Source organism: Triturus cristatus, chromosome 7 (genome assembly GCF_964204655.1).
Source record: "Triturus cristatus chromosome 7, aTriCri1.1, whole genome shotgun sequence".
Classification (NCBI taxonomy): Eukaryota; Metazoa; Chordata; class Amphibia; order Caudata; family Salamandridae; genus Triturus; species Triturus cristatus.
This window is the reverse complement of record NC_140590.1, coordinates 1590611770-1590631887: the sequence shown is the minus strand read 5'-3', so window position 1 is coordinate 1590631887 and position 20118 is coordinate 1590611770. Positions and strand designations below refer to the sequence as shown.

At 47.3% G+C, this 20118-nt stretch overlaps 1 protein-coding gene across 2 annotated transcripts in view; it reads left to right on the top strand.

The window, feature by feature from the left end:
- Nucleotides 1-20118, top strand: part of APCDD1L (APC down-regulated 1 like) — a 179314-nt gene that overhangs the window by 53877 nt on the left and 105319 nt on the right. The window contains exon 1 of one of the 2 annotated variants that reach the window (XM_085619443.1): nucleotides 6769-6912. The exons of the other annotated variant lie outside the window; for it this stretch is intronic. Within the exon in view, the coding sequence (XP_085475569.1) occupies nucleotides 6882-6912 (31 nt within the window). The 5' untranslated portion in view covers nucleotides 6769-6881. Of the gene's footprint in view, nucleotides 1-6768; nucleotides 6913-20118 lie in introns of those variants that run through there. 2 annotated transcript variants of the gene reach the window in all.

Below are 20118 nucleotides of genomic sequence, written 5' to 3'. Positions count from 1 at the left end.
ACCAGGTATATGGTCTGGGCCGGGAGCTTTTGCTGATTTTAATTGATTAAAAGCCTTGCATGTATCTTCAAGGCTGAAAGCTAATTCAACATCAGTTTCATCAGTGGGTATGTCATGGGAAAGAGTGCTTGGTACCAGGGACTGAGATATGGAAATGATAATATCACTTTTGGCATAGAGTACAGAAAACTGATCAACCCACTTTTCCGGCTGAATGTGATAACACGGAGTACTAACACTATCTAAACTTCCATGCGAGACAATATGCCAGAAGGATCAGTTGTCCCTTGGACCCAGCAGCTACCAGCAGATCCTGCCAGCTTCTATCAGCCCATTCATTTTTAGCTCTGACTAATGCAGCTTTGTATCTGAGCCGAGCTGCTGATATCTCTAAGCGACTACACTCTCTAATACCTCTCTTCTTGAGCTCGCTTTTTGCCAACTTCCACTCTGCGTTTTACAATTTGTGCCCCTTCCCAAGAGCAGAATTCTTTTGAGCTGCCTTCTTTTGAAATACTTGACACGGCAGTTCGGAAAACTTACCATGGACAGCCAGGGCAGCTGACTTTGGAGCAGAGGGTTCACGGTTCGATCCCCGGCTCCGGCGGCAGCTCAGCTCAGCACCGTGTGACTCTGGGCAATAGCTCACTTAATTTCCACGACGGCCCCCAGTGCCTTGAGACCCGTAAGGGTGAGTAGCTGCGCTATATAAAAACAGACGTACATTTTTTTTTTTTTTTTTAAATAATGCAGAGGGTATAGAGGCATTTTTGCACCTAGAAAACAAATGATAAATCCCAGAGTGCAGTTCATGAGCAGCTAAAACCTGGGGCAATAGATTATCCCCCCATGATCTAACTGGTTTGCAAAATGGATGGTTTAAATGACCACCTGGTGGGAGGTGAGATGGGACTACAACTAAAACGGTAATGGGAAACCTCATTTCATGCCTGTGCTCCAGTTGGGCCTTATTAGTATTCAATGGATAGCAACCTTGAATGCCTTTCTTTTTGGGGGTTTGCAACATTTGTGTCATTTGCATGTGGTAATTATGCAAAATGTCATCAAAATTACTTGAAATGCAAAACAAGGATCTAGTGCTATTTTGTATACCAAGCCTGACATAAACTTACCATAATTAGGCGAATTTACACTGGCATGACGGAAATCTCGCCTAGGCCCATTTATCATGTTACTTAATACGCGGTGAGAGCAGACATGCACGTTGACCTTCTCTCATCATCTGTTGAATACTTCACCTCATTGCACTGCCCCAGGACAACCAGGTTGAACTTTGCCTCCAAGGGAAAGTAATTCATACCCATGGCTGTGCAAGTCCATTTTCTTTAAAATTACACTATTCCAAAGCAAATGGGTCATGGAACTGGCTAAAGTACCACAATCCAGAGTTTGTGACTTACATCCACACTATCACTACCTATATCTAGTGAGGATACACATCCTGTGACTGAATATTTGTCTCCTCATTACCAGAAAGTTAAGTAGATCTTAGTGAATTTTGTATCTTTGTGAAAAGGTATCGCAAACGTTTTCACACCTAAAGGGTGGGCGGAGTTGGCGGAGTGCCACTACGCAGAATTCCACGGAGTTGCCTAAAAAAACTCCATAGAATTCCGATCAGCCCTAAAGAGAATGCAGGTAGCAGACCTGGTCAGGGTTCCTTACCCCAGACTGCCACCTGCTTTCACTTACCTGGGTCTTCTGGCGTTCTCTGCCTTCCTCCTGTCCTGGTCTCCTCGCTGTTCTCCTCGGTGCAAAATAAACCCCCCTACGCTGTACGTCTTGGGAGGACTGCGCATGCTTGCACGCAAGATGTATATTCTGTGTTGGAGTGATGACACGGTTGAGTTCAGTTTTACTTTTACAAATCATATGAGCACTTTACTCCGAAGTAACCTACTGATGGCAAGGGCACACAACAAAAACAAATATGTAGACACACAGAAATGCCAACTGAACGTTGCTGATTTCTGTTTTACGTTTTATAAATCACCGTGTGTGGCCCTTTGTACTCAAAGATAACCCCAGCCCGTGCCATTCACTTTCAAATAGAGGATGCTGCCTGGTGGAAGAGGTACTGAAACACCCCGAGGGCACAGTACAGTGAATGCAATGTTGCAAACAAAGGTATTTACTGGGGCACAACCTGACACAACTCCTATTTATATACTTCTGAGTCTACGAATCCTTCGTAACACACTTCCAACACCTCCGAGCCTCTCTCTACGCAAAGGAGGACCCCGCCTGGGGAGGCCCGTCGTCGGGGTTGCTGCGGGACTGTAGGAAGGCTGCGCTGGAGCCGTTGCTTGTGTGCCGTCTGGGGGCAGCTGCAGGACCGCCGAGGAGCCGTTGCTTGGTCGCACGCACAACCCTCACGGGTGGAGGGGTGTTGGTCAAGACTTGCACTCGCTGCCGTGGTTCCGGTGTAGGCCAGGTTCACAGGTGGTTTTGGGTTCCATTTGGTCGGCTTGTGTGGCAACGGCTTCGGACTCCCGTCCATCGGTACTCAGGGAGTGGTGCTTGACGCATGTGCCGATGGCTGGCATGGTGATGGTTGCCAGCCATGTGGTGATCCGGAATGACAGGTGGTGGTGATCTGCTGGGAGAGTTCGGATGTTAGGATGGACCTGGGCAGCCACGTGCCTCCCCCTTGCTGATGTTGAGTGTCCATGGCGGCTTAACACGTAGAGTGTGTTGATCCTCTCTTGCCTGGCTTGGGGGCCACTGCTGACTTCATCTTGAGGCGGTGTGAGGACGGACATTCAGGGCAGATCTTCACCCATGGCATCTGCGGACAGGAGCAGGGATGCCACTTGACTTGGACAGCCAATGCTTGGGGAGTGGCCGTTCACCTGGAGACGCGTTGTGGAGAGACGCGGTTCGCGACTGCTGCGGCTTACGTTCGGTTCTCCTGTGAGGCTGTGTCCAGGGACGGTGGTCCACCTGGGTGGCTGTCGGATGTGTCAGGGTGAGCTCTTGGCTGGCTGTGTGTCCCTGGTCTACTCCTTCTTCCTGATCTGTTCAGTCTACCTGTGTCTTCCGGTTTTCAGGGTGACAGGGCTGTCACTCTTCTGTCTTCGAGGGCGTTGCGCTTGGACCTCGAGGCGGCGCTGTCAGGGCGCCGGCTTCTGCCTTTGCTCCGGTGCGCTCCTTGCTTGCTGGGCAACTTGACGTCCAGTCGCATGTCGCTGGAGTTGGAGCGTCTGTTGCTGTGGCGGCCTGCCACGTGGTGTGTGCGACTCCTATCTTGCCGGTTGTGGGTCACCGCCGACTCCATCTTGAGGCAGGGTTGAGGAGGACACTGTGCTGCTTCCGGCCGCTGCGGGTGTGACTCCTCTCTTGCCTGTCGTGGGTCACCGCCGACTCCATCTTGAGGCAGTCTTGATGATGGCACTGTGTTGCTTTCGGGCCGCTGCGGCGCTTTGCTGGTGCAGTGGAGACGTGGTCGTTCTCTGTGCTGCGTTCAGCTATGTTTCTTTGTTGAGATGTCTCGTTCTTGGACGCTTCCTTCTGGCACTTGGGGTGCCTGTGGTGTGGTTGGCGATTGTGCCTGTTCGCCAGTAGGGGCGGGCGATGCAACCTCTTCCCTGGTGGTGGCGGTGGGCAGCCATGTGTGTGGTGCGCGCTCTGCACCAGTCTTTCTTGCGCTGGTGCTGGGGGCAATTCCCTGGAGACGTTGCTGTCTTGGCTGGCCATCCACTTCTTGCTAGTGGTGGTGGATGTCTGTGTGTAGCTCCAAGTTACTTGCAGTTCTTTGCGGGGTTTGTCAGTTTCTCCCCATACGTTGCAGAGGTTGCAGGCTGTGCTCTTGCATATGTGATGCTGGTTTGCGCTGGTGCAGCTTGGGGCACCTTGGGGCTCTTGAGTGTGGCAGCTACCTGGAGACTTTACGGACTTCAAAGGTGCCCTTGCTGCGCTCACTTGCAGGGTGCAGAGGGCCACTTCATGGGTTTTCTTCTCTGAGGGCCCGTCTTGCTGTGCCTAGTGCAGTCCATCTCAGCAACTGGGCGTGAGCAGCTAGTCTTCCTGGTGGTGGCAGTGCGCACTCTGGGACCTGTTGACTGCTGTTGCCGGCCGGTTAGTAGGATGCTGGGCTGTGCTCTAGTACTGCTGGTCTGAGGGGTGTAAAGTAACCACACTTGTCACTGGTCTGCCACTCTCACCTGCTGATGTCGGCCGCGGTGGAAAGTCAGTGCGCGTCCTGTGGTTTCTTATGTGGTTTTTGATATCTCCCCTTTTTCCAGCCGTAGCTGAACGGGCAGTAGCATATGGGACGCGGTTCTTACGCAGCCGGCCTCGCTTGTTGCTGTGCTTTGCAGAGGTGGCAAGCAGTGCTCTGTTCTAACACTTACAGAGTTCAGTGATGTCGAACAGATGATGCACTCCTCCGCGTATCCTTTGTCATGCCACGTCGTGCAGACGCTTGCGTTTTTGGTTGATTCCCTCTTGCCATGCGTGACTGTCTTTAGCCTCAGTGTGGGAGCCGGGAAGCACTGTGTGTTCCCGTTTTTGCTGAGGGAGAGTTGGCTGCATTCAATGCTTGTATGGTCCCAGTTCCCCTTGTGTATGTGAGGGTTTCACATCAGCTGTTCAAACACTGTCCGCAGGTTTGTATTGGTGGTCGTCTTGCCTTATGGGGAAAATGCTTGTACCAGTGCTGCTTTGGCGAGGTGCCGTTACTCAGCCGATAGGTGGCGCTGTGCTATTGGGGGTAGGTTTGCCGGTGTTCTTCACTCTTTGTTGAAGCCGGCAGCCAGGTGGCGCTGCAGGCTAGATGGTGCTGCAGTGACTCCGCTCATGCTCCTGAAGCTCAGACAGGCCTGGTGCAGGAAGGTGCTGGGGGCTGAGGACATGCACGCAGGGACACACTGCGCTAGTGCGGTAAGGCGGCTCCTACTGTGTCTTTTCTTCTGTCTACCCGCTGCTGTAGACTCGCTAGATTGTGCTTTCAGAACACGGTGGGCCCCGTCGGGGTCGTCATATTAGAGTCTGTTGCTCTCCGGGTGCCGTACACTGGGCCGCCGCTAGGTGGCACCTCCGACGTTTCTGATCAAGGCGTCGGGAGCCATTACTCTGGTCGCAGGCAGCCGCGGCAAAGTTCCTGTACCTGCAGGACGCTCTCATGCAGGCATGTACTTGGCTCCTTTGGGCAGATCGGGGCTACACAACACGCGCGTTTTCCTGCGCTGCTGGTCCGTGTGCATGCAGGATATAGGTTTTGGCACTCACCCTGGCGGCGGCCGTGAGCTGAGCCTCGGTTGTCTTCCCAGAGTCTCCGCTGGCAGCTGGGTTCCCGCTCTGTTGACCGGTTAGCATGCTGGCTCGCAATAGGCGTGGGCTGCGGAGGTAGGTGACAACCTTCTACTTCCGGCCGTCGCTCTGGGTGACATTTTCCCTGTCACGGTGGTGACGCAGGTTCGTATGTAGTACGGTGGTGACTTATTGTGCACAGTACACTGGGTGCTAGTCCAGTAATAGGCAGTGGGGCAATTCCACTGGCTCTTGTGGATGCCGGGTGGGTCTCGCCGCGGACCTCACACGCAGGATGTTAGGTGCCTGTGTGTGGCATTTGGGATGCGCTTGGGACGTTCGGTGCTGATATGCACTCTGTCGCGGCACTGACCGTGGGGCTTGCAGGCAATGTGGGACAGCAGCGCTAAGATGCCTCGGGCGTGATGCTGGCTGCGACGCTTCACTAGTTCAGCTGATTCCTCGGGCTGGTCCGGTGAGAGTCAGTAAGGCAGGGATGCCACTTGGCTGTGCAGCGCCTTGTTCGGACGTGGCAGGGCGGCTCTCCCTGTTGCCCCAGGGCGAGGGTCACGGGGCCTTTTGATTGCAAGCACTCACAGTCCGCGTGGCATCGGGTCCCTTGCTGGCATCACGGGTCTCTCACTCTCACCAGAGTGGATCGTCGCTGCGCTGTAGTTGGTGCCACATGGGGAGCGCTTTTCCCTCTTGTTTCTAGCGAAACCGATGGGCAGCACGGTGAAGTATGTCGAAGCTTCAGGCAGGCTTCCTCCCCATGAGGGACGACGCAGCGCCGAGCTGTGGGCACGTGGGGTCAAACCCGCCTCGTCGCCAATGTGGTGTTGGGCCTCTGGCCCGCATTACATAATTGGTAGACACAGACACCAGGCGAGGTATTGCAGTAACTGGCCACGAGCACGTGCACCCGGGCCTTTTTATTAGCGGGGCCACGTCACTCGTGACACCCGTGATGGATGGGTGTCGGGTGCAGTGTGTCCAGCCCTCGAGGGAGTGGCTGGGGTTACAGCTTCCTGTGAGACACTAGAGCGTGTCTCGCAGGACACTACAGACGGCGTCCCCTCTCTAAAAATATTGGAGGTACTGTGTCTACCCGCGTCCTACCTCTTGCATTTTGTTTGCTCCTGATACTTGCACAATTGTCACTACTGCCTCATGTAACGTAACGTTTGCTTTTGTAACATGCTCACTTGTAATTTTCTCCTCAATTATCATTACTGTTCCTATTGTGAAGCGCTCTAACACCTCCGGGTAAAGTCCGCGCTATATAAAAACGCATAAAATAAAAATAAATAAACTTGGCCTCCGGGTCTCCCTATTGTTCTCGCTCGCTTGGGGCGACTCAACATTTGGGAATGCCGTGTCACTCCATTTCCAGCGTCACATAACTTTTTCACCACTGTCTCACACCCGGAAACAATGATTGATTGACGATAAAGTGCAACGGTCACGTGCCGCAACGCGCCAGTGTTGAGTAAAGAGAGTGAGGTGCACGCGCAGCGTCCCTTGCGCAAACATCTTTGACATGGCATGTTTATTAGCTTTACATAGACGCCTGTTCTCAGAGAGAGGGCACTCGGTGTCACTTGGCCGGGATGTATATTCTGTGGTGGAGTGATGACACGGGTGAGTTAGAACAGCAATGGGAGACCTCGGTTACAGTGTAGCTCAGTCCGTGGGGTGGGGGAGGGGCGAGGGGGTCCATCCACAGTCATTTCGACTTAGTGTTAAATCTGCCCTCTAGTAACCATCAGTTTGTGTTAAAATAGAAACCTTTGATGCAGGGGTTTAAATTGGATGAAAAAAGTGGGACGGTCTCTGGAAAGGGCTGTGGCCATAGAAGTTTAACCAGAAATCCTTTCCAAGAGGCGTAGGGCGTGGCTTAAAATACGTAAACTAACATTCTGCATTTTCATAGTGTGTGACCCGACCAGTATTTCGGTGCCTCTGTGATCTTTCTCTTATTGCATCCGGACATATTGAACAATAATGTATATTTACCTCCTACCTTCTCTTTTTCTTCTTCTGCACCCTCTTTTCACTCTCTCCTGCATGTGCTCCCTTTCATCTCCTTTACTTCACCACCACCCTCACACTCAACCTACCCACTCACCTGTAAGCATGGCATTTTCTTTTATGTTCGCCCTTTCAATATTTCAATAGCTGTGTACATCCTTCACACATTTTTGCAGAATCACAGTTACAATTGGCACACGTCTATTGTTTTGTGCACGATGCAGAGAGGCCAAGGATTGAATGAGCATGTGTTCTGTAGGCCTCAATAACCCACTGACAGGCACTGTGAAAACTTCCACTACGTTTTCCTCAATTCCAGAGGTCTCAAGTGTGGCCCATTATTAACACCCACCCACAACCTGAGCTTACACAGTCACCTAGAAGCGGTTCTGTTCACTGTAGACACTATGAAGGAGTAATACACTGCATGGAAAGAAATGACAATAAACACAACATTCCTGGAAAAAGCAAACGCTCTTAGGGAATGCAAGATTCTGAAAAACATGTGAATTGTAATCAGGACCTACATCGCTGATATAGGGTACCCTAATGGGTTTTACAGGCATTGTACAGAAACCGACGCGTGTGTTTTTTTTTCCCTGTATAGCTAAGGACATGAATCCAGGGCTCGATAGACATCTGTTTCAAAGTCCGGTTTAACTAGTGCCGGGGTTGAGACCTGGGGAGACCTGCCCCACTTAAAGCCCGGCTTTGGTAGCATCTGAACTACTTTGTACTTGTTTCACGGGCCCCATGGATATACCCTTAGTTATTTATATATGTGACTTGTATCGAGGAGATTCTCCTGAAAAGCAAATATATAAGAGGCAACTGCACAATCCAGGATCGGGGTCAAAGGACACATTTGAGAGAAAGGAGGAGAGAGGAGATGAAGGAGGTTTGGGGTGATAGATTTTGCCCCGAGATCCCTTTGATCAAAACCTTTAGAATCTTACGTTCTCATTTCTTTGCGATCTCTTTGGCACATTTACTGGGCATATAAATCTCGAAAAGATTTAAATGTAATATAGTGCCCCAAACTTCACTTGAAGGATGGGGGACGGGGTGGGGGACAATACCATTCTCTGTAGGTGAGATACTCCGATCACAGGATATCAGCAAGCGCATAGCAGGCGAGCAGAGCCTTTATGGGGACAGTCCTGTAGATCCTTAAAGGGGCCATCGAGTGAATGAGGTCCCATCACACCTCTAAATCCAAGCAGGCGTCATCAAACAAAGCAACATTCTAGAATGCCTATTGCTGGGGACTGTCAGATATGCAGGACTGGGTAAAGAGAACTGCTATGGTTTTCTTCACTGGCTGGCTCCTTAAACTCGTTTCATGCATGCTAACTGCCCTCCATCTTCCCCTTGGGCATGCGTGGCAAGGGGCTGCATGTCAAACTACGTGTCAGCATCTTTCAGCGGCATTTGACGGAACTGGACAGGATCGCAGGCCTGGCTCACGTCAACCAGCTCAAACAGTAGACTAAGGTTTCAAACCGCACCCAAACCCCCTCCAAACACATGTTCGAAACCGCTCTTAATGTATACTTTCTAGAGCTCTGGTACTCTGGCCCGGCGACCGCTCACCGCTGGTGGCTCTGCATGTCCTCACGCACTTAGCCAGTGATGTCACTACTCGCTCTTGCTTGGTTTTCACTTTTCTTTAAGCCATTGTGTTAGGTAACCCCACTAGCTTGGTTTTCAGACTGTGCTAACCTCCTGTGTCTAAACCCAAGTGATTATGGGCCTGATGTAGATCTTGGCAGAGGGGAATACGCTGTCGCAAATGTCCACCATATTTCAATCCCATTATATCCTATGGAGATTGTAATACGGCGTAGCGGACAGGATCCCCTTCACGTTTGTGACGGAGTATTCTATTCGCCGAAGTCTAAACAAGGCCCTTAGGAAATTTTCTAAAAAAAAATCCAATCTTTGTTATAATTACACACTCACTAGGATGTTGATACCAAGTTTTGTGGGTAAATCGAAACTAGAATGATTAGTTATAGTTCTGAAAGGTAAGCTAACTTAGTGGCTGAGAAGTAAGACCCTGTGGTAGAATGATGAAGCTTTGCATGGTTAACAAAGCTGAAGTCTGTCATGCGTCTGGAACATTGTTATTATAAGAGACAGGGCTCTCAGAGAAATGCTGACACTTTCGGGAGGGGGGCACTAAAAGGGGCAATTAAGAATTGGGAGTTGATTCACTTCAGTTCAATTCCTTCTTTTGTGGTCTCCATGAAGACTGTTCTTTATCAGATAGCTAGACATGTCAGTAATCATGAAGCCAGTGATTCTGACATGAATTAGGCCCCTGACAAAATGCCAGTGGTACTAGTGTCATTTGTTCAATTTCTAACATTTTGCATTGAACTTTTATATAAAATTCTTTCTTATTCCATAAAAATCTGAAATTCTGTGAAATTATGCTACTTATTGGGTGTCACACGAGCAAACAGAACAACAGAACAACATGAACGGACAGAACGTGAGCAGTATTTGCATTTTTTGCACTTTTTTTTACAGCGAAGTACGTCCTTGCGCCCAAGATGGACGAGAAGATGCATTATATACTAAAATACAGCACAAAAATGTCAGATTTGCATTTCTCTTAATTACACAAAAGTTTTTGTAAATTGCATTTAATTATTAGGCCTGGGCAGAATTTCGATTACGCCAAAGTAATCAAAATAATTTCACAATACTCTTGATGCGAAATTTCCAATAATAATGTGATTACCCCTGTTTGTGAAATTAATAGTAATTTGGGGGTAAAAATCCTACCACAATAGCACATTTACCGAGCACAAGCTGGCTATTCGCGTTCTGATGCATTTAGCGCTGGTTCTTGGTGCAAAATTCATCTTCACATCCATTTTGGACTCGAGTGCATTTTGCAATGAGACAAAAGAGCTAAATGGTGTTAGTAAGTTGGGGGAAAATCTTACTTCGCTCGCTATTTCTTAGTGCAAAATGCATCCTTCCGTCAATTTTGGACACGAGGGGGCATTTTTGTGCTAAGAATGACTCTTCTTGTGTTATTCACCGTTAATCTCTTGGAATTCTTAGGTCATTCTGCAAGTTACGCATACCCCTAGTAATTATGCGTAAAGGAGTTAAGGAAATTTCGCACACCCTTAATATGAATGCACTGTCTTTACCTTTCCTTTATTACCTTCATTATATAAAAAGCCTCTTTTGTCTCTATGCTTCTGTATGTAGCCTGTCTCCTGCACTCTATAACCTGACGGCATCCTGCAAAATCCTGCTAAATCTTTAAAACCCTCAAAATGGTAAAGGCCTTTTGAGGGTAATCCATGCTCCTCTGGCACCTCGCTCGGCTGTGTTTTCTTGGGCTGTGCCTCAAAGAGCAGGTCCTTGCTCAATGTGGTGGTGTTTACAGGGAGTGGATTTTTAATCCCTCACGTGTGTGATTTACAGTTCCAGGTGTCCAAACAAAAATGGAGTGCCCTAAAATTCGACTGCTAATTCGTTGGACTGCTTTCCTGCTTCCTGTTGGCAGTGAGTGAAAGCAAATTTGCTATTGGTCTAAAATATTTAGCAGTGCAGATCTATACTTCACAGCAATATAAGGTGGATGCATGATTTTTCTTTGAATTTTACACACATGCTTTCAAATGAACCAGCACATGGGAGGAGACGAAACAGCGGCTGGATGAGGAATGGCAAGGGTTTAATGTAAATAAAATACTACTCACACGTGCTTTCTAATGACTGATGTTCAGGGGCAACTAAGTGAAGAAATTTGCAGACGAGACCATGGTAGGCCCTGGAGTGGGGACACTAATCACTCACACTGGATGCCACATGTACGTCCGTCAGGGTTTGCTACTCGCAAATTGTGATTTTTAGTGAGTCGCAAAACCTGATATATAACAGTCTCTCAGACACTGTTTGCAATTCCTAAATGGGTCGCAAGGGACCTGGTTTATAAATATTCCGGAGGCAGGTTGCAATTTGCGACCCATCGGGAATGGCCAGCACTCAAAGGGATGGTGGCCTGCTGGGGTCAGCAGACCACCAGATCTGTGACTGCTTTTTAAACAAAGCAGTTTAAAAAGAAAATGGCAGCCCTTTTTCCATAAGAGAAGGTAATCTGTGATTATTTTTTTTGCGGCCGCATTCCCGGTCGCACACATTCATAGGAAAGGATGCCCTTTACATGCCCCTTCCTAATAGTGACTGGCAAGCCCTATTTTGGTAATAGGTTGCCGACTTGCAAAATAGGGTTAGTACGTAGGAAAAGGTATTTTAACAGTCGCAAAGAACCCGATGGGCTGTTTACGACCGGTAAAATGCCTCATACATCTGGCCCTTTGATCCCACATCATGGTAGAGTACCAGCACAGTGCACCATCTTGGATTAGGATGCCTGAATACAGAGTTTGCGTTACCTTTAGTGCTTGTTGGCACTCACTTGGCTTCCTTGACACAGGTTGCCAGAGACAAACGTCTGCACAAAACAACTAGTACGAGCCGCCATTCCTATAAAGTCTGGATATTGTCTGCCTTCAATAAAGCCACAGGCATGGCAAGGTCTCCAGCTTTACCCAGTTTTAATAGCAAATCTCTAGCTGGTGACCCATCATTTTTGAGCAGCTGAGATCACCATATATAAGGACTAAAGTTGAGAGGTCATTGATCATGGAAAGAAGGTTTTGTCATTTTGTCCTTTAACCTTGCTAATCAACAAAGCTGATCTTGGTAAAAAGCAATTGGAGTCACTCTCTTCACTTGATAACTCGCCATAAAGCTGATTTTGATAGAAATACATTTCAGTGATCTCTACTAAGGGATTACCAATCGACTGCTGAACCCTCACTTTCGATTTCGCTGCCAAAACTGAAGGATGTTCGTTACACTCTACTCTACTATATTGCTAGTTTTGCTTGTCCCTAAAAACATTTGCCGCATTTGTATATATGTGTCTCAAAGCGCGGCATTGTGTCACACCGTTCTTCTACACCAACTAAGCGATGCCACGAGTTTCTTGAGAAATTATTTGTATGTGTACAAATCCTTTGCATGACACCCACTGCGCCATCAAGCCCATTCTACCACACCATAAACCTGCACATTACCAGCTATGCAGAGCTAAGGGGGCACCCCTTGTAGTGTTCCACCACAAATTATTTTTTAATTTCTTCTCCCAGAACATTTTGAACAAAATATCAACTACCATAGTATAGCACAGGTAAAAAGTTACTATATTTAACACCATGATTGTATCTTGACAATGTACACATCCTCAAGCTATGTAGATTTGGAGTTAAAAATAGTAAACAGGGCTGGACTGGGAGCCCAAAGCAGCCCTGGCAATTTTGTCCGACCAGCCCCCCGGGGGGCAAGTGTGAAGCACTGCTGATATTACGGCACTGCTGCAAAACCGGCCTCCAGTAACAAAACCGTTCAACACCACTGGAAGAACCGGCCCCCACCCTTCCAGCCTCCCAGGGAAACGCCTGATGCCCGCTACGGCCACTCTGGCCCTGGTAGTACATTTATATTTACCATCATAATTTTGTGGTGGCTGATATTATGGCAATGATATTCTGACAGGCATTGGCGGCTGACACCTATGGAGAGTGGTGAGAACCACAAATGGCTGGCGGTGGGTGGGTGGGTGCATACACGTGCACTACATGTAAGGAGCCTATATTATAAAATTAACAGTCACTTACCTCGCTTGCTGCATGACGCATTCTCCTCGCGCCGATCCCTGTCTCTCCTCCAGGCTGCAGCGCGGGCCCCAGCCATCTCCCCTAACCAATCTTGACACTGCTCTCATGCTGTTAACCAGCATGAGAGAAGCACCAGGATTGGAAGGAGCTGCCTCTCTCAGTGCTCCGAAGGGCACTGGAGGCCCTTCCTTGCTCTCACCTCAGCTGTCTAAGACAGCTGGGTTAGAGAGGTTTAAAGTGACATGTCTGACTGGTCATAGCCGGCCAAAGTGACCTCACACTTTAAACTTAAGTGCCCAGCCCACCTTCTTTCTGCCACTCAGCAGCAATGGCCCCGCCCAGTTTTGACACTCAGGTTAGTGAAAAATAAAATGTTCATAAATTAACTTTCCTACCATTTCTTTCATCTTTGGGGCTTTGCTGGGGGCATTTTAGTTAGTGGGGTTACGCTCCTCCACCCCAATGGGGAGCCACTCCTCCTGACAGGACAATGTTTTGTCACTCGATAGTGTGACATACAACCCCCTGCACATCTGTCCTGAAAGTGCTCTGTATGTATCATGGAGGTATGAGAGGTCTAATTTTTCATGACTCATGTCTGTATTTTAGGCCTCAAACCTCTTTCAGGTGTCTCGTGGTTTTGTTTCTTCAGCAGCCTCCTCAAGTCCAAAGGTTCCTTAAACAAAGTTTGCTGGGTGTTCATGGACTGATGCTTGCTGGGAACTCTCTGCGCCATCTGTTCTCGAGACTGTCATCTCAAATCTAGGAGCTTTGCTCTTCACCGGCTCCCTCAAGTTTTCATGTGATCTTTTGCACCTCCTTCGGATGGTCTCAGACATGAATTTCCTCTTTTGTGCTCAGTCACATTTCGACTGTCTTCAATTACTTCCTAAAGCTCTTCTAAATGTCCCACAGGCCCATCTGTTTTCAGTGGGGCGCCTAGAGACAGCCTGATCCATCGCACTGTCTCTGAAATCACTGCCAGGCGTCCCTGAGACGCAGCAGCCCTTCTTGGGAAGGGACAGGTATTTTCAGCCTCTGGTGTAAGACTTTGAAACATTCCTCCCCAAACTCATTAGACTTACTGAGCTAAGCTGCTTAGCACACTCCTCAAAATCCCGGCTAGCTGGCTTTTCCACTTTGCTTTTCAGCTATAATTCCTTGTCTAGCAATGTTCTTAGTTGCACTTAAAAAAGCGTGTCTTGGTAAGGATGCTGCAAACAGCCTGAATCGTCTCAACAAGAGGGATATTCAAGATTTAAGCCCGACCCACAAGAGAGGGTCTAATTAGCACTGAGGGATTATCTCAAGGCACTGAGAGCAGGCATGGCCACATAAAAGGTAGCCACGTATTGGGTTACACACAGGAGTCGCTGTGATTGGCGGTTGCCTGTGCCTACTGGGCGAATTAAAGGGACCATCCAGTGAATGATGGTGAACAAAATATTTTTCAAATTCCTTCTGAACAATATTCTTCTAGCCAAATGTTCATGTAGTATCTAGTGAAATTTTTATGGAGAATAATTGTGGATGTATGAAATCACTACACTAATCAGAATAACAAAACTACGGCTGATCCTGGTATTGCCAATTTCTGTTTTCTGTGTTAGGGCAACCCCTGGGCTGCTCTTGATTGGCTGACCTCTAGACTCCCTCCCATTTACTGTCCACCTCTTGGCTGTCAATCAATGCCCCAACAGGAGATGGGGACTGGGCATGATGGACGACTGCGCGAAATAACGTTCACCTCAATGGTCGAGTTTTGGTGTCACCATGCTCTACACAGAAGCCCCTGAGTTAAAGTTTCCATCAGTGTCTCTAATATTGACTTTCAAATGTCAGATGTCAGGCCTTTGTGTCAGAGCCCTAAAAATAATTGCTTCCTGAAATCCAGGGGTGTGTTTTAATTGTAATTCTGCTGGCGTAATAGTACAACATCAGAAGGATGAAAAGTTTGTCTTCCTCAATAAAACTTTCCTGCAGTGGAAGTAGTTTTCCCACAAAAAAGTAAACCCCACATTAGCTAAAGTTTTTCGTAACGCAATGGAGCAATGGAACTTGCTGTCAGGGTGGCTCCTCCATTTGAGTGGAGGGGCGTCGCCCCACAAGCCCCAGAGCTGAAAAAACCCGGTAATAAAGTTGTTTTATTTTTTAGCAACCCGTCCTGAACTAAGTGTCAGGACGGGGCGGGACCAGCACTGGTGAGTGGCAGCTGCCTGGAGCTGTGCGCTTTTAAATGAGCATGTCAGTTCGGCTGGCCGGCCGGCCGTCTTGGGCCGCCAGCCAAACATGCGTATTTTAAACTTTTCTACCCTAGCTGGGTTAGAGAAAGCACAGGCCTCCAGTACTCTTTGGGGCGCTGGGTGAGCCTGCTCTATCTAATCCTTGGCTGCTTTTATGCTGTGAAAGCAGCACCAGGATTAAGTAGTGCAGTTTACTGCATCAAGAGCCTCCTGGAAGGGAGGAAGACGTCGCGCTGCTAAGGTATTTGAAGTATTTTTTTGGTACCCCACCACCCTTGGCACAAGCACTGCTTGCTGTGTAAAACAGCGAGACTAGAAATGTGCCATATCTTCTATGATATGGCCCACTGCTGCTCCCTCCTTACACTGGTGCACTGTTTGCAGCCTTGCGCCAACGCAGGCACCCTTGCGCCATGGTACCAGGGTGACTGCATTATAAGTAGAGTTATTATTGTGCAGGAAGCGATACTTTCCTGCACAAAAACACTCCTAAGAGGCAATTTCCTTTTCTATGTGTGATGCAGAGTCCATCAGGCATAGAAAGACGAATTAACATGGAAAAATAAACATATTTCTCCTCGTTATGCTAGCCTCCCACAAACCCAGGTTTACAGACTTTAGTAAATCTGAGTTTGTGTCAACATCCTTAGGTGGAAGCATTGGAATACCCATCCTCCATTCATGGCACGCCTCCCAGACACAAGCTAATGCAAGGTAGCATGATGCATTGCCTTGCGTTACTCAGGCTTTGCGTGTTTTTAGTAAATCCCGACATACATGTAGAGTCGGGCTTGATCAAAAAAGTGACGGACCCTAGATGCACATTGTTAGAAAATTTGACTCTTGATTTGCGGGTTTTTCTCTGGCAAGACCTGCTCTTCAGTGGATTTTCAAATCACTATTTTTAAGAACTTTCACATCTCCTGTAAGGTGGCAAAGTTGGTGGCGAAGATTTAAAAACCAGTCAGAGTTTGCTAAAGCCGACTTCACAAATCCCACAGACCCCTGGACTGACAGATTAGGAAAGGGAGAACTCGTAGCTCAAACCGCTGTGTTCAAGGACTGTGCGAAGAAGAGAAGGGAAGCAAGGAAAGTCTGGGCGTATAGGTCACAAGTACAGGCATGCCTGGGGACCAGATCCCAGCAGAAGACGGCCCTTGTAGGAATAAGGGGATAAAGAAGAGTCCTACTTTCCCCATGCATGGTTCACCTGGTATTCTATCATAGGAAACTCTGTGGCATTCCTATCTCCTCTGACATGAAGAGGAGACAGTGATGAAAAGGCTGTATGACAATTAGAGGCCTTTTCACCTTGCCAACTCCTGAGTACTGTTGAAAAACTAGACACCAAGCACATTGGAACTTCTAAACTTCCACTTCAATGTTGTAATGGTTGACACAAAGTATAATTAGAGCTGTCCTACAGCTGTGAGATGTTGGCTTATCCTCCGGCGCCTCCAGCCAAGTTATTGGATCCTAAGGGAGCCAACGTCATATCCAGAAGAGAGAGGTTTGAGGTTGTTCAGACCGTGCATGCCGCTTTCCAAAGCACGGTTTCAATCCCGCATTTGCATTTAGCTCTGCATGAAGGTAAGTTTACAGTAAATCTCTCCCTTTAGTCACTCTCTGTCGCCCGGTGTCAGTTGCCTGCAGTGATGGCGTTCGATGAGAAACTTCAGCGTAGACATTTTCCAATGCTGAACTTGTTAGTTTATGTTAAAAGATGCCTTTAACAGGCTGGACTTGATGGACATCCCCCTAAAGATTAGTGTACACAAAGCTGAACTGCAAAAGTGCATTCTGGGATATAGAAATGGCAGCCTTCCAGGACGGATGGTCTGTTGCCAGAAATACCCCAAATGTTGTCTAGAAGGCGTCAGGATCCCCTGATCTGTGGTCATCTGATGTGTCTGCACTTAAAAACAAGGGCATTGCTCTGATTCCAGTTACACACAACGCAAAGCCTCGAATGGCCCCTGTCTTTAAAACATTGACTACATACTCGTGTCTATGTGGTAACGCAGGCATCTCTAGAGGAGGGCCAGATGGGACCAGTTGCCTCATGTCCATTTATCTTGGACCCTGTCACCTATAGGCTCCACCACCACAGCTGTTGCATATGCCAGGAGGTGGCCAAAGCAGTGTTGTTTGCTTACATTATTTGCATCTGTCTTTGGGTGTGTGTGTGGTGTATGTATGTATGTATGTATGTATATATATATATATATATATATATATATATATATATATATATATATATATATATATTATCTACTGGCGCTCGCCAGTAGATAGTTATAGTTAGGACCGAGTTTCCATAGGAAATCTCAAAATTCTATTTTGAATAACTTTGGCGCCGATTGACGAATCCTCGCGAAATTTTCAAAACTAATGGGGCGCTCCGCTCCGCTCCTACCCTGAAAGTCTCGTGGTGATTCGTCAAGCGGGGGCCGAGAAAAAGGGGGGTCCCAAAACGCGTTTTCCCCATGGATTTTTCCATAGGGACTTTAGTCGCAGCTACAGCCCGAACGGCTGAACAGAATTACGTGAAATTTGGCAGAGAGGTAGCCATAAGGTCCATGAAGTGCCTTTTGCAGGTTTGGTGTAAATCTGTTCAGTATTTCCAGAGAAAATAGCATTTAAATCAATATATATATCTGTACGCGCGCAGTGTGCGCGCTGGGTGCGCGCACCTTGCCGTGCGCGAGCACAATTCTGATTGGTTGCTAGATCTTAGTAAACATTCGAATCGGTCGAAACCAGGAAGTGTCGGCCGCCATTTTGTCTCTCGCACTCTGAGGGGGTGAAAAACAAATGTGGAGAACGTGAAAAGGGGGCAGGTGGACAGTTCCTGACCCCCTAGCCGTGGTCAGGGGGTCCCAGGAGGACCCCCAAGGGCCAAAAAACAATTATTTTTTTTTTCGAAAATGCGCCGAGTGCGCGCTCCCTGCGCGCACCACCCAAACTTAAAAAATTCTGCGAAGTTCGCGCAGCGTGCGCGTGCCGTGAAAAAGTTTTGTTTAAAAAAATATAATAATAAATACATAAGTTAGCATTTAAAAAACCGTACAAATTCACTTAAAAAACCATAGGTTTCACACATGTTATAGTTAGCTGGGCATTTCCCTCGTAAAAAAACAATGAAATTCCCCCGTTATAGTTAGTGCAGGCAACTATAACTCACGCGACCGCAATCCTCTGCTGATGACGTCAGATATTACATCACTGATGACATATGTGTCTTTCTGAAAAAAAAAAAAATGTAATATATGTATAGCTAAAGATGAATGGAACAAGACATGGGTAAATAAGTGTCTAAATACAGTGATGTAATATCTGACGTCATCAGCAGAGGATTGCGGTCGCGTGAGTTATAGTTGCCTGCACTAACTATAACGGGGGAATTTCATTGGTTTTTTACGAGGGAAATGCCCAGCTAACTATAACATGTGTGAAACCTATGGTTTTTTAAGTGAATATATATATATACATAACAAAAAGGTTACCCTTGTGGGGGCGCCCACTAGAAAGGTTGCCCCGTGTATGGGGACAGCAGCGGCAACAGCTTACACAATTCAATCCACATCATACTGGCTTGACGCGTTTCAGACGGAAGTCCTTGTTCACAAGCCATGAGTGAGAAATACAGCAAACTTAATGAAGGACTCCTGCTTTATCAATGAATCCCGCCCCAGTGGCGTGCCATATTGGGCTTCTGCCTCAAAGCATCCTGGTATCAGCAGTTCCTTTAAAGTCCCTTTTAAGTTAAGTTTGCTGTATTTCTCACTCATGGCTTGTGAACAAGGACTTCCGTCTGAAACGCGTTAAGCAAGTATGATGTGGATTGAATTGTGTGAGCTCTCTTTTCTGCCTTTCTCTCTCTTGCTTTGGGTCAAAGTCTATACATGTCCTTCCATGCTTGTCGTGTGAACTTCATGTGTTTGCACAAGTCTGTTTGCATTTTGTCCTACTGAAAAGGTGACCATCACTCTTAGACTGCACTGGAGAGCTGTGGAGAAGAACCTGTGATCTGGAAGCAAGATCTCGCGAATAATTTTCTTATAGGAAGAAGGATTCTTTCTTTTCTCCAAATGCAAGAATGCAAAAACTTGAGTGTCCCCAAAAAGAATTACGTGTTTTAATTTTTGGGGCGTATCTTCATGCTCCGAACCATAACCTTGACAATTCAATGACTGGTTCCCAGAGAGGATTACATAATCTAACCAAAGATTACCTGCTACCAGATGTTCAAGTGTTACCTCCTTAAGCAACTATGTATTCTTATCTGATATCATTACTGGAGCTGTATTCTCCCTCCCTTCGGTTGTGTATCACTTGGATGTGATTTTTTGTGTGACTAATACAGGTTGGCATTTTTGCTTGATATCGTTACTGGAAACAGTACTCTCCCTTCCTTTTGTAAAGCGCTCTGATATCCCTCGGGATCTGATTCGCGCTACATAAAACTTTATCAAATAAAATATACATTAGGCAGGCTTGCTGCAAACCAGATGAAGACTGCACAGGGCTGCGGGGCTACCCGCTGTCAGTAATGCACCATATAAATGGTAAATACAATGCAATGCAATTCAGTCACTTTTAAGTGATATAGATGGAGTGACGTATGTACTGATTGCATATGTGAAACACCATGTTGGGCTCGCACTAAAAATAATATATAAGTAATACATTATTGGGGTATGATAAATGCAAGAAGATCTTGTATTGCACTAGTGAAGATTGCAACGTGTGAAGGCATTTTAATGGACACAGATGAAAATATGGAAATGGAATTTTTGTGATGTGTCATCAGCGGGGAATAAAGGAGGTATTGGGGAACAAAGGAGTAGGGTGACCAGATT